This window comes from Podarcis vaucheri (assembly GCF_965113315.1).
Source record: "Podarcis vaucheri genome assembly, chromosome: 3".
NCBI lineage: Eukaryota > Metazoa > Chordata > Lepidosauria > Squamata > Lacertidae > Podarcis > Podarcis vaucheri.
In genome coordinates, this window is record NC_138761.1 from 99127076 (window position 1) to 99141620 (window position 14545).

A 14545-nucleotide genomic window follows, 5' to 3' on the forward strand; every position below is an offset into this window, starting at 1 on the left:
CCCTGCGAATCCTTTCCAAATTGTCAACCACCTCCTTGAACTGCCGCTCTTCTCCAAACTGCAGTACTTCAGATGATGCTTAACTAGCGATAAGCGGAGCAATGTTATCAGCCTTGGGAAGCAACGCTTCTGTCATAGCTGCACAAATAGAATAGCATTGGCCTTTTGTGCTGCAGCATCGCATTTTTGACACGCTTGGTTCATTATCCACCCTTAAGCACTAACTCTTTCTCAGAAGCGCAGCTTCCTAGGCAGTCATCTTTTCTTCTTGAACGTTTGGATCATCTTTGCTGCGGTGACATTTAACATCTTTTCATGTTGGCTGCCTCCTTGTAGCCATTCCAGCTCTCCAGCTGATGGAGCTAGTTCTTATCTTTTATCTTTTAGTCTGTTCTCCAGGAGCTTTGCAGCCCCTCCCAGATTTTAAGCCATTCATTGATGGAAGAGTTAGTTATTTGTGGCATTCATAGCCCACTGTTCCTCCAAATTTTGTTTAGCAACAGTAAAATATGTAATTCCGAAGACATAAAATAAGGCAATTCATGATCTATCAAATAAACATGTTTTGTTTATTTGGTCACCAGAGAGGAGGCGAGATGGACCTCCTTTAGGAAGAAACCCTGGAGCCTGGAGTAGCTGCTTTTAAAAAACCCTCTCTTGATTGCCTGCCAACTGCACTCCAGGTATTGGCAAGACAAACGCAAAAAGCATTCCCCAATTATTTTTAAAACTCGGTGGGTTCGTATGTTTCAAATACTCCGTCCCCAAGTTGTGTTGGGCTTCTTTTAAAAAAATGTTTTTTATTGGTGTTTCACTTAATACAAACAAACAAAATACAGTAAAATTCAACAATCATTTACCCACATTCTTTCCCCACACTCTGCTGAGCATTTACTTCCTTCCCTTCCTTCAAGAGGTTTTCTTATGTCAGTTACTTTTCCACAGTTTCTTATTGTATCCAATCCTATCTACATCGTAATATTTATTTCAGTCCTGCCAGAGTCTTCAGATTTCTGCAGTTATTATTTATGTACTCCATAAATTTATTCCAATCTTTTTGGAATTTTGCTTCTTCCTGATTTCGGATTCTACAGGTCAATTTTGCTAGTTCTGTATAATCATCCATCTTCGTCTGCCACTCTTCTATTGTTGGTAATTCTGGTACTTTCCATTTTTGGGCTAACAAAGTTCTGGCAGCAGTCATAGCATACATAAATAAATAACCTTTGATCTGCTTTTTCTATTTCCTCTCCCATCAAGCCTAGCAAGAAAGCTTCCGGCTTTTTTTGGGAAAGTATTTAAATATCTTTTTCAATTCGTTATAAATCTGTTCCCAAAACTGTTTCATTTTCTCACATGTCCACCACATGTGATAAAAATCCCCATCTTTATCTGTGCATTTCCAACGTGTCTTACTACTCATCCTGTACATTCTCACCAGTTTAACAGGTGTCAAATACCAGCGATACAACATTTTCATTATATTCTCTCTTAAGGTGGTACATGCTGTAAATTTTATACTCTCATTCCACAGTTTTACCCAGGCATCATACTCAATGTTATACCCCAAAATCCATTATCCATGGGTTTTAAGTTGTGTTGGGCTTTGAACATCCTAACCAGCTCTTTGAATTGTGCCCAGAAGCAGACAGTCAGCCAGCGAAGATTTTTAACATGGGAATCATAAGTTTCCTATCACCTGTATTGTCCACAGTCTGGCTGCAGCAATACGAAGCAGTTGCAGTTTCCAGGCAGTCCCTAAAGGTAGCTCCGAGTGAAGTGTATTATGGCAGTCTAAATGACATATAAGTGGGACATGGGATGCCATGGCCAAATCTGGCATCTCCAGCAACAGGCAAAGTTGGTGCACTAAGTTTAGCTCTGCCAATGCATTCCTGGACACAACCAAAACCTGGACATCCAGGTTCAGGGCCGAACCCAGGAAAACAACTGGAAAACTGAACCGGACCGCTTTGCATTGTGACGTTTGGTTGCATTTAATGGAATAAAAGGTCTTCCCTGCAAGCCTTTTCAGAATAGGACTGACTTAAATGTCAACATATAGTATATTGTAGTGCTGAGATCAAATTAGAATTAGGAGTAGGATGTGATTTGACATGGGTTTAATTTGAATATTCCGATGTTCATGCCTTTTATGGATTAAATTGAAAATCTTAAATTCTTCAGAAGCTGGAAAGAGATGATTCTTCAGGTTACTGCCTGAAGGTTTTGTTTGGCGTAACTTTTTTGGGAGTTGCATGGGCCTCATACGTGGCAATGAACCGCTTGTTAAATGATCCAGTTAAAATACTTGCTCTACAAATGCAAGAGCCACAGCTGTTCAGTTCTCTGGTGTAGTCAAGCACCCAGTTTACATTAGCTTTCTAGGCAATCTAGCAATGCAGTTCAGCATCTTCTCAACGTAGATAAGAGCATTTGTGGATTTTGCTACATTTTATCCTCGTAACAACTCTGTGAAAGGAGATTAGACACAGAGAGAATGAAGTTGTGACTCCCATGGTTGAGAAGGCCAGTTCTCCCCCAAAAGATCTTCATTATTTCTGCGATAAAGAATCTCCATATCAACACGCTAGCACTTCCTTTATTCACATAGTGTCCGATTCCATGCAGGAAACACACACACTTCTATACTTACCACGGGATTCAGTATGCTGAGAACCTCAAGCTGGTTTAAAAAAAAAAATGAAACAAGTTTCTAGACCTTAATACACTGTGAAATCCAGGACCCTGAAGTGTGGGTGGTAGCAATACTGTAGTTCTTTCCCCCTTCCCAATATTACCAGAAGCAGAATGAAATAAAATAATAATAATAATAATAATAATAATAATAATAATAATAATAATAATAATAATTTATTTATTTATACCCCGCCCATCTGACTGGGCTTCCCCAGCCACTCAGAGTAGCTTCCAACAAAATATTAAAATAAGGTAATGCATCAAACATTAAAAGCTTCCCTAAACAGGGCTGCCTTCAGATGTCTTCTAAAAGTCTGGTAGTTGTTGTTCTCTTTGACATCTGGTGGGAGGGGGTTCCACAGGGCAGGTGCCACTACCGAGAAGGCCCTCTGCCTGGTTCCCTGTAACTCGGCTCCTCGCAGTGAAGGAACCACCAGAAGGCCCTCGGCGCTGGACTTCAGTGTCCGGGTAGAACGATGGGTGTGGAGACGCTCCTTCAGATATACAGATATACAAATATACAGATATGCTTAACTTGAATAACTTATGCAGGTTGCAGAATCCAGCTTTTATTAACATTTTTTTAATTAAAAAAATAACATAGTGTAGGCTTAGAGTTATAACAGGATCATATAAGCAGAATATAGTATAAACAGGAAAACATGATTAACATGACAGTAATGGCTAGTTAGGCAGTTTTCCAGCTGAAACTGCTGGCCACTACTGTCTTGCAATTGTGGGAGGAAGTGGATTCCTGTCCTTAACAGAAACCAACAGGAGATGGCAGTGTAGGCAGGTGTCTCAGTCAGTGTTATGCAGGATGTGGTTCCTGATTGGTTAGACACCCCAACTGACATCCAGGGCCAGCCAATCAGCAACAGTACACTTGCATGGACCAACTGAGACACCTCTTGTTTGTTTCTGGTAAGGACAGGAATTTCTCTCCCTCGATTGCTTGCAGACAGCGTGTTTTGCCAACTGCTCCTCTGTTTAGGCATAGTTCTAAAACTTCACCTGGATCAAGAATTGCATATGAAATGCCGCTCTTATTTGTGTGCCGTATGAGACGAAGTTGCACTAAAGGAGTTTAACATTATTTAAATGTGAATTATGTCCCTGTTTATTGGTATGCTGTTGTTGTTTATTAATTCTCATTCGGTTCAGATCTGGATACTACTGCTTAGCAAATTCAGCAATTCATTCCAAAATCCATATTAAGACTTTAATAGGCCAAACAGTATGTCAGAAAACAATGTGCAAACTTCTGCGTTCTTCAGGACTCTTCATCGGGCTAGATGATAAACAGCAAGAGCAGGGAGCAAAAAAGTTTTTTGATGGCGCAGCCATGCAGTCTGCATCTGGTCATAATCTGAAAACAGTCTTTGAAGCATTGCAGAACTCATGTTGCAAACACAACTGCAGAGTAACTCCTATAAAATAAATATGATAAATATTTTAACTTGAGGAATATTTTAATATGCTATTTGTGTGCACTCATATAATATCCTTCAGGAAACTGTCAAATCATCCTTGCCTATTGAGAGAACAGTATAAATGTTGATTTCCAAATATATATTTTTCTACGATGACTTGCATGGCAGAATCAGAAAAACACACTTTATCTCATTTCAAGGTGTGTGTATTTTTTCTTAAAGAAACTACCCTCCAGCAGTGAGCAAGCATTGCAATGTTTTATAAATCTCTCATATGGGCACATAGAATACAGTGTACATTTATGGTCATTTATCTTTAAAAAAAAGTTGAAAAAGATATTGAAAGGCAACTGAAATTATCAAGGGCTCAGTGCATCTGCTTATGAATAAAGCCTGAATAGTTTGAAGTGTTGTTTTTTTATTAGTTTACAGAGGTAAACTGAGTTGACATATGATAGATGACCTTATTGAGGATTTTCATGGATGAGGTAAAATATGTATTCCAATAGTTGACTACTGGCTTAATTGTTGTTGGTTTTTGTTGTTGTTGTTGTTTTCTTTAAAGAAAGAAACAGACATGGCCTTATCCTCCACTGAACATTAGCTGTGGGTTTGTATCTAATGGTCTTGCTTAGCAGCGAGTAAGACTTCTGTCAGCAGAAATGATAGGGAAGTAATTTTTGGCAATTTCCTCTTCCTCCCAGTAGCCCCTTGCAGCCCTCCCACCATCTCTAGAGAGCCCCTCATATATATAAAACTTTGCCTACTGTTGGTATGAAATCTTGAGCCTACCTACCACCACCCACCATGGTCGCCTGCGGGCCACGAGAGGGTGGGATCCAGATGCAATTCCTGGCTAGGCTGGCAGAGCTTCCTCGGGCTTGTCATTCAAGTAGCATATTACTGCCTAATAATAATAATAATAATAATAATAATAATAATAATAATAATTTATTATTTGTACCCCGCCCATCTGGCTGGGTTTCATCAGCCACTCTGGGTGGCTTCCAACAAAGAATAAAAATACATTAAAATGTCACACATTAAAAACTTCCCTGAACAGGGCTGCCTTCAGATGTCTTCTGAATGTCAGGTAGTTGTTTATCTCTTTGACATCTGATGGGAGGGCGTTCCACAGGGCGGGCGCCACTACCGAGAAGGCCCTCTGCCTGGTTCCCTGTAGCTTTGCTTCCCGCAATGAGGGAACCACCAGAAGGCCCTCGGCGCTGGACCTCAGCGTCCGGGCAGAACGATGGGGGTGGAGACGCTCCTTCAGGTATACAGGACCGAGGCTGTTTAGGGTTTTAACACCTTAAAGGTGTTATGCATTGCGGTGCCAGAAGGGGAAACTCTGATTGCCCTGTCCCAGTTTTGCGGCTTCTTAAATAAACTTTTCGTCAGGCTTATTTGCATGCCATTATCGTTCCGCCAAGAGAAAAATCATAGGTTGCCACTCTGTTCCATCAGCAGCGAGGTTCTGAAGCTTAGGCAACATTTGGCAGAAAATAAGCCCTTTGTGTCTTCCTGAAGTGCAGTCTTGTGTGGTCTTCACTTGAAAAAAAGAAAGAAAGAAGGGGGCTGGGAGAGGCTTCTTCTCCCTTCTGCCTGCTACCAGCATACTTTAATCCCCAAAGGGAAATTCAGCAAAAGACAGAACAATTTGAGAGGACTATAAATAGCCGAGTGGAGCAGATAATGCACAACCGTGATCTCTCTGCTAAGGCGGTATATCATTCTTTAGCATACATCTCTTCACCACTTAATTGTTTAATTGTTACACAAAACATTTGTGCATCCAATTGGAGTCTGAACATGCATGTCCATGGCCTGAAGGAAGTGGGGGGCGAGCCAGCAGCTTCCTTTGTTGCCTGTTTATCGAACTCCAGGTTAACCCGAGCTCCTGGTTAACTGAAAGTCGGCCATGTCCCCTGATAGGGGTGTGTGCCATCCATTCCTCCCTTGCTTATTCGGAGACGTCTGAAATCTCTGGGATAATGGAGTCTGAGATAAGTGGGTGAGCACCGCGCGAGGCACATAGCCGTCTGGGGACGTGACCAACTTTTCACGTCAGCCAGGTGCGTCTGCTGAAGAGCAGATCTGGAAATGGTGTGTGGGAGAAGACTAAATAGACGTAGCCTCCAGGAAAAGAAAAGAAAAATATTTTTTTTTTTAAAAAAAAGCATAACTGATTTTCTCTCACGTGCATACTTAACATTCATGCTGCTCCTTGTTCTGCTGCATAGCTACTACACTCGGATTATTTTATTTGGTTCTTGATGCCAAGCATCAGAAACCACAGCGAAGCATCAGTGTTCTAGCTTTGCCGTTCAGCAACAGGGATGCGATTTCAGTTTTAGCCTTCCGTTTGCAACTTGGCTGTTGTGGCTGACTAAGCAGCCGTCGTACCGCCAAACGCCTTCCAGCAGCACAAACAGGATGTTGAGTTATGTCAGGGACTGGCTGGCTGAATGAGGTGGGCACCCCCTGCCCTAGAGCCCCCCCCCCTGGATGACACAGAAGATGACATAGACCCCGGATGGTGGTGGTGGGACGTTGGAAGGGAAGGGACAAGGTGGAAAGTGCTAGAAGCAGGAGGTATGAGCGATCAAGCAGGGGTCAGAAGAAGGAGGCCATTCTACAATAGGCTGAGAGTCACCGTGTGAGTACAGACTCCAATACAGAGGAGTCAGTTTGCCCTTGCTACCCAGCAGGAGGACAGTCCCAGCCCTGCTGTCTCTCCTCCCCCTCTGACACCCTGATCAAGTAAGAGTCCTGCATGTTCAGGAATTTGTTGTTTTTATTCTCGAGGCGAACTAGCTGCAAGGTTGCCTTGGGTTCTCTTTATCCCTCCTCTTTGTTGTAGAAACTGATTTAAATTTATGCATTCTGTGATTTTATATTCTGATTTTATCCTGTGAACTGCCCTGAGACCTGTGTGTGTAGGGCGGTATATAAATTTATTAAATAACAATGTTGCTGAGCAATGGGCTACACAGGCTGAGAGCAGGAGCCCACTCCCTTGGTGCAAATCATATAATAAGCAGCACATTCCTTCTGTGCAATATGTAACTGGGCATTCTGTGCTAAAAATCCACATACGTACTCTGTCTTCCACATTTTTGCTTGAGAGGGCACTTCCATAACATCCTAAGTAAATGAAAATACAGTATCCAATTCCTAATATATTTTGCACTGTTAGCTTCATGAGAATGTCTTAGTCTTGACGTTCCATCCCATTATCCTCTTCATCATATTTTCTGCATCTCGTAATGAAAATACCTATATTCATTGCTTAGCCTTCGTTTCAGGGTACCAACGTTATTTGCCAGTGTGGCAGCCAGTGAGCACCTCCAGTTTTTCTCTTGACTAATCGTTCAGATCAAGTGAACTTCACATCACCTGGTATTGACCTATTGTACCGACATCCATTTTTGAACACCTTCTGTGGAAGGAAGGAGCACTAAAATACCCTGTATTTTAGCTCTTTCGGAGACGCAACCTGGGAACTTTTTAAAACAACGTTTTCCAGAAAGAGAGAGAAGGGGGTTGAGGAGAAGGAGAGAAATAAAAGCTGATCTTCCTTAATGAATGTGTTAGCCAGCTCTTAGCTCCTTACACACCTCCCAGGCTTGTGCCCTGGGGAGGTTAGGGCTGGTTCAGCTGCAGGTCAGCATGGAGACTCAGAGACGAGCAGTAAAGTTGATTTTTTATTCAAGGAAATAGAATACAAACAGAGAAACTTACGGGGCAAGTAAGTTGCCCCAGTAAATCAGTTGCCAGAATTGACCATCTGTGCCTCTCACTTTCCCCTAAGTCTCCTCCCTGTCCAGCTGTTTTCCCTGCAGTCTTAAACTCCAATGGGGAGAGCCCCCCCCGTAACCTCTGGACTCGTCGTTCTGCTACATGCAAAAGTCTCCGAGTCCTTAGAGACAAGGGGGAAGGGGAGAAGAAGAAGAAGAAGAAGAAGAAGAAGAAGAAGAAGAGGAGGAGGAGGAGGAGGAGTTTGGATTTGATATCCCGCCTTTCACTCCCCTTCAGGAGTCTCAAAGCGGCTAACAATCTCCTTTCCCTTCCTCCCCCACAACAAACACTCTGTGAGGTGAGTGGGGCTGAGAGACTTCACAGAAGTGTGACTGGCCCAAGGTCACCCAGCAGCTGCATATGGAGGAGCGGAGGCGCTCTCCGAATACTGAATACAGTAGGACCAGCAGGCTCCTGTGATCTGTTGCAGCCTCAGCCCCCACTTCCTCCGCTTCCTGTCTTACATCTGCTGTGTTTTCTGCCTCTTCCTCTCTCTCTCACAAGCCTGTTGCTTGTTCGGCATCCAACCATTCTGTCCCCCTCCCCAATCCTCTGTCCTGTCTTCAGTGTCCTACCACCACTTCCCTGGCTCTGAGCCTTCCCCTTCTGAGGCATTTTTTTGGGGGTGTTCCAGCTGGAGCCTCCCACCACTCCTTATCGTCTAGCCCAGTGGTGGCCAAAAGTGGCCCTCCAGCTGTTTTGGACTACAACTCCCATCATCCCTAGCTAATGGGACCAGTGGTCAGGGATGATGGGCATTGTAGTCCCAAAACAGCTGAAGGGCCAGGTTTGGCCACCACTGGTCTAGCCCAGACCCTTATACCTCGGTGCTGCTAACACAGTGGTTGGAGGTGTTCTCTATTGCCTCTCAAGACAGGCAGATGCTAACATCTTAGCTCTTGTAGGTACGCTCATCATTCTGTAGTTAAGAGTGGCTGTGTGTGTGTGTGTAGCATTACTGGAAAATTGATGTGAAGACATCTGCAGCGACTCCTCAGGTGTTATGAGTATGACATTATTTCTGCTAAATTTGTTCCTCTAGCTTCTTCTCCCGCCCTAAACCTGCACAATTGAGGAGGAGCTTTACAACACACACACACACTCACACACTCCTCTTTATATTTCAGAGTTGCTCCAATCACTTGCTTTTTTTCCTTTTCCTCTTTTTAAATTCTAGGATTAAAGAACCACTTCAGGACAGCATAATAGCTACCTACGAAGAACATGAAGACAGTGTCTATGCGGTGGAATGGTCTTCAGCCGACCCATGGCTATTTGCCTCGTTAAGTTATGATGGACGGCTTGTTATTAACAGAGTTCCCAGAGCTCTTAAATACCACATACTGTTATAAATCTGTTCACATTTCTTCAGCTTCATTATCTCAATATTGGCTGATAATTGGAAATACTCCATTTCTCAAATAAGTGTCATGAAAGGAATATCAACCCTTTCCCCTCAAGTGTAAATATTTGAAAATTAAAAGAACTGCTATGAAAATCACTTTTTAAAAACTGTTTTTCTTGTTTTGCAGCTGACATTACACACACACACACACACACAAATGAAGAGACTATTGCTATCCAATTTCCTTATATGATCTATGTTGTCCTATATGAATTAGTTGAACCCAAAGGGAGCATCTACCCATTATTATTTTTTAATATTTAGGGAAACAAATGGAATATTGCCAATACACTCACACCAAAATAGACTATTTCAGTTTCACTTAAGTGTTTCCATAGTGGAGGTTTGTGGTAGAACCAAATCGTGTCTTAAAACATTTCTGTCTCTTAAATAGACATAGGCTGTGTTTGCATTTAATACTAAACTTTAGTTTAGTCAGTAGTCAGTGTGGCTGAGCCATCCGCAGATATGATAGCCTTCTTCAAATATGTCAAGGGCTCCCACATGGAAGATGGAGCAAGCTTGTTTTCTCCTCGCTCTGGAGGGTTGGGCTCGAACCACTGGCTTCAAGTTATAAGAAATGAGATTCCGACTAAACACCAGGAAGAACTTTCTGACAGTAAGAGCTGTTTGACAGTGAAATGGACTCATCATCATCATCAAACCTTTATTGGCATCACATACAAACATTCAGAATAAATAGGCCAGTGCGATCTCGTCGCCATTTCAACAGTACAGTCATTTGCCAAAGGGAAGAAGAGGCGAGCAATCTATTTCATCTCTGTGGGTCTCCAGCAAGGGCAGGATCCTGTAGCAACAAAAAAAAAAAAAAAAATCAAATAGAGGAACTTAGCTACTGTCTTGGTGAGCTCCTGGTCTCTCCCCTGTAATAAGAAGCGTATAACTTCTGTCTCTGGTTTCCATGTTGGAATACATAGATGGTCTAGAAATTGTTGGCGGAGATCGTCATACATTTTACATTTAAGGGCCATGTGAGCTAGAGTTTCCACCAGGTGGGCCTCACATGGGCAGATCCTATCTCCTTCTGCCATGGACTTCTTCTGGAGGTTATGGACTCTCCTTCCTTGGAGGTTTTTAAGCAGAGGTTGTATGGCCATCAGGGATGCTTTAGTTGAGATTCCTGCATTAGAGGGGCTTGGACTAGATAAGATTCTATGATTCTATGATCTGTGTTATGTTAACGTGTTTCAGTTATTGCACAACAGGAAGTGCAGGGGCCACAAGGCCTAGGAAATAATTCCACTAGCTTTGGGAGGGGAAGATGAATATGGATCCATAATTCCTGCTGTTGCTATAGTGACAGCTTTGGCTTCTGTTGAAAGGGCCTGCCTATTCCTAACCTTTGTCTCTACCCAGCAGCTGGATCGAAATGTGATTTTTCATGTGTGTATGCTGTTCCCAGTATGTAATAATATTACAAAATTGTATTTGTAGGGCCTGGGAAAAGGGAGGTGGACAGGGAAAGCCCATTAAAAAACACACACCCCAAAGCTGGGTTTTATTCTTGACCGACTAATAAGTACAGATTCATACGGTCCATGGTGGGTATTTTTCTGCCTCTATTTTAATAATCCCTGCACTTCCTGAAAGATTAGCCATCGCCCTTGGAGCTTTCCCTTCAAGGGTTGGTATCACGTCCATTTCATACCTGATCAGGCTGATGCTTCATGTGAGCGGACGGCGTGAGCTCTCCTTGGCTTCAGCCATAAACCTTTGCTAATGAAGAAATGAGTTTTGAAATAGTGGGTTTAAAAAAGAAAGTTGGTGAGTTTTATTTTCACTTTAACATACCTAAGCTTTACACCATTGAATTGATTTTACCTGTTAAAAGTTATCTGGCTTAGCTAATTTCACTATGGACTCACGTGGAAGGAGTGAGGTACCCGTCATATATTGAAAACAATGTTATAGGTAGATATGGTAATAGGGTTATAGAACTAATTTTCTAATTTGCTGGCAAGAAGCTGGACTGAGGATCCTCCTATGATCAAAGAATCCCATAGAGCCTGGACCCCAGTTTATCACTGTACCTTCATCTGTCCACATGGATAGTAGGCTCAGGAAGCAGATGAAATGCAGTACCTTTGCCAGAGCTGCTGCCAGTCAGATTAGACAGTATTGGGTTTGATGGACAGATAAGGCAACTTCCTATGTTGAGTGAAATGGAAGCATGCTGGACTTACGGCATGGGGTTTGTTCAGATATAAATAAATTGTGGTTGCACTAACCATAGTTTAGACTCTTAAACCATGCTTCTTAAACCAAGGCAGAGGGACTTCTCGGCAGCGGCACCCTCCCTGTGGAACGCCCTCCCACCAGATGTCAAAGAGAACAACAACTACCAGACTTTTAGAAGACATCTGAAGGCAGCCCTGTTTAGGGAAGCTTTTAATGTTTGATGTATTACAGTATTTTAATATTTCTTGGGAAGCTGCCCAGAGTGGCTGGAGAATGCCAGCCAGATGGGCGGGGTATAAATAATAAAATTATTATTATTATTATTATTATTATTATTATTATTATTTGGTCCAGATTTATAGGCAAAGTATATTTTCTGTAATTTCCTTCCTCCTCATACCTTCCATGAGAATTTCTGGATGCTAAGTCAGACAGTGGCCTCTAAGGGTTAAGCACCATCCCAAACCATGAGTTCAGATGTATCATCATATGACAATTTAATGAAACTAGTTTTCAAACCAGCTTCAGGCTCCCAATTTCAAATCCTCATTTGTTGGCCACTGGCGAACCACATTTTGCCAGGCAGTGTTGGTTTAGACATTACGACAAACCATAGTTTTGTGTGCTAAAGCATGGTTTGGTGTTGCCTCATTCCTGCACTAATGGTCTTTTTCATTCTTTATGCATATATTCCATCCACCTTAAAAAGAAGGCCTCCTTAAGTCTAATATGCCAACTCTTGCAGCTTACTATTCTGTGACTGTTGGTTCATCCTAATAAACTGGCCATCGTGTATTGCTGCATCTTAGGGAAGCATGTGGGTGTTTGATGGGTCAATGCAGCTGCTTGCAGTTTTGGATTCACCTGGGGGATATGGCTACAGGCTCTCCTTTTGGGTGTGAGCCCTTGCACTTCGAAACTGACCACTGCGCTACTGCTCCTGGGAGTTCTATCCAGGACTCCCAAACCCAGTCATAGCATGAGAAGCTTCAGCAATGCTACAGCATCAATGCATCTTCAGACTATGCCTTGGGACTATTTGTATTTAACAAACTAAGTGCCAAGAAGCAAAGCAGCTTTGAAAATATTGGGAACAGTCATTTGCCGTCAAAAGAAAGATAGAAAAGAATAGAATAGTGTTCACTTTTTTAAAACATGCACACACACCCCTAGTACTCCTAATATTTTGCATTTGGCTTTTGAGATGTTTATTGCATATATGAGGAATTAAAAGAGGAGCGCTATTAGATGGGGGCCATTGAGGGTATTCAGCTTTTGCGTTGGCACTTCAGGCTTTTCCACCCCCTGCACCATTAAGAAACCTATTAGATATAATTACAAGCATAGTGTGATGTTTGTATTCCATAATATCATATAATGAAATAGAAAGGAAAGGAACCATGTTGTATTTATTTACTTAACTTAGGTTTAGCACTTGATGCAAAGCCTGCCCAAAACTGCATGTTTGTGTGTGCTTTAAAATGAACACTAAGCCTAAATGCTAAAGCTTAAAACTTAACATTTCTCTGTTTACTCCATGGACTTCTATTTCTTTGTGCTTGCTAAGAAACACAACTTATTTTTGCTCTTAAACATTTAATTAGGAGGCTGTGTGCACACCCAGAAGCAAAAGGTGTTACAATGCAGGGAGGAACATACCTTTCTATGTTATTTGTGCTTGTTAATAAAGCTGACGTTTTGGTTAATGAAAATGGGTGTGTTCTGATCTGAAGTGGTGGTGCTGAGGAACCTGGAAGGAAGGAAGGAAGGAAGGAAGGAAGGAAGGAAGGAAGGAAGAAAGAAAGAAAGAAAGAAAGAAAGAAAGAAAGAAAGCCCAGCCAGTTCACAAACTAACTCTGGAAGTTCAGTATACAGTGGGCATGTCAGTCAAGGTCAACCCATGTTGTTTGGTGCTTGGTCTTCATGGTGGACGGCCAGAAGAGGAAGACAGAAGATTCATGAAGAAGGAAGTCCTGAAAGGAGAGCACGGTGCCTTGGCGGTGGGAGACTTGCTGAGGTAGCCAAATCACTTGACTTAGGGTGAAGAGCAGGCCCAGCCCATGACATTTTGGCACCTGCGGCAGATCCCAAAATTGCACTCCCCTCCCTGCCAGGGAAGAAGGGGTGAGGGAAGATCGACATCAGGATTTGTTGACCCTGTCACCTGAGGGAAGAACATGCCCACCATGTTAGGGGTGGGGGAGAGAAGAGAGATGCAGTTCAAAATCACAGTTTTCCTTCGTCAGTGTCCTTCCCCTCTCACTCCCATGCTGCAGCCTATGCAGTGGTACCTTGGGTTACAAATGCTTCAGGTTACATACGCTTCAGGTTACAGACTCCGCTAACCCAGAAATAGTACCTCAGGTTAAGGACTTTGCTTCAGGATGAGAACAGAAATCATTCAGTGGCAGCGGGAGACCCCATTAGCTAAAGTGGTACCTCAGGTTAAGAACAGTTTCAGATTAAGAACAGGCCTCCGGAATGAATTAAGTTCTTAACCCAAGGTACCACTGTACTGCTGTGCAGCCTGCCTTCTCTTTCACTCCCCTCCCTGACACCATGCAAACCCAGGATGGTGACACAGCACTACAAACCCTCCAATGGGTGCTGTGTGATGACAGCCTTACATTTTTTTGTACGTGAGAAGATCTAGAAATCGCGCGGCTTAAGGCGGTTTTTGCCTTCAGACTCACAAAGATGAGACACACGAGGAAAAGGGAGGAGGAGGGAGGAGGAAAAGCAAGCTCAAGCAAAAGCTCTGAAAGCTGCAGCCAATGTCAGTGGCAGTTCTGGCAGTTCCTCTCCAGAAGTACCCATCCCCGATTAAATCTAGGAGCAGAGCTGGTGGCAACATCCGTTCCTGGAGCCAGGGCAGCTTCTGCCACACAGTTCTTCCTTCAGACAGTGGGCATGACAGCAGTTAGAACCCTTCCCCCTTCCTTGCTCTGGGCTGGATCTGGCTGTAGACTAACAGCTGCCCATCCCTGGTCCTCTACAGAAAACATAG

General features: G+C 42.9%; 1 protein-coding gene and 1 long non-coding RNA gene across 5 annotated transcripts in view; one reads left to right on the plus strand and one right to left on the minus strand.

Moving 5' to 3' along the window:
- EIPR1 (EARP complex and GARP complex interacting protein 1) overlaps nucleotides 1-9435 on the plus strand; it is a 64110-nt gene extending 54675 nt beyond the window's left edge. For 2 of the 4 annotated variants that reach the window (XM_082215601.1, XM_082215602.1), the window contains one exon: nucleotides 9112-9435. In XM_082215601.1, coding sequence (XP_082071727.1) covers nucleotides 9112-9286 — 175 coding nt within the window. In that variant the 3' untranslated portion in view covers nucleotides 9287-9435. Of the gene's footprint in view, nucleotides 1-4558; nucleotides 4587-9111 lie in introns of those variants that run through there. The other 2 variants (XM_082215603.1, XM_082215604.1) reach the window with 1 other exon arrangement.
- LOC309528335 overlaps nucleotides 1-14545 on the minus strand; it is a 250040-nt gene that overhangs the window by 128755 nt on the left and 106740 nt on the right. The gene's annotated exons all lie outside the window — the stretch shown is intronic.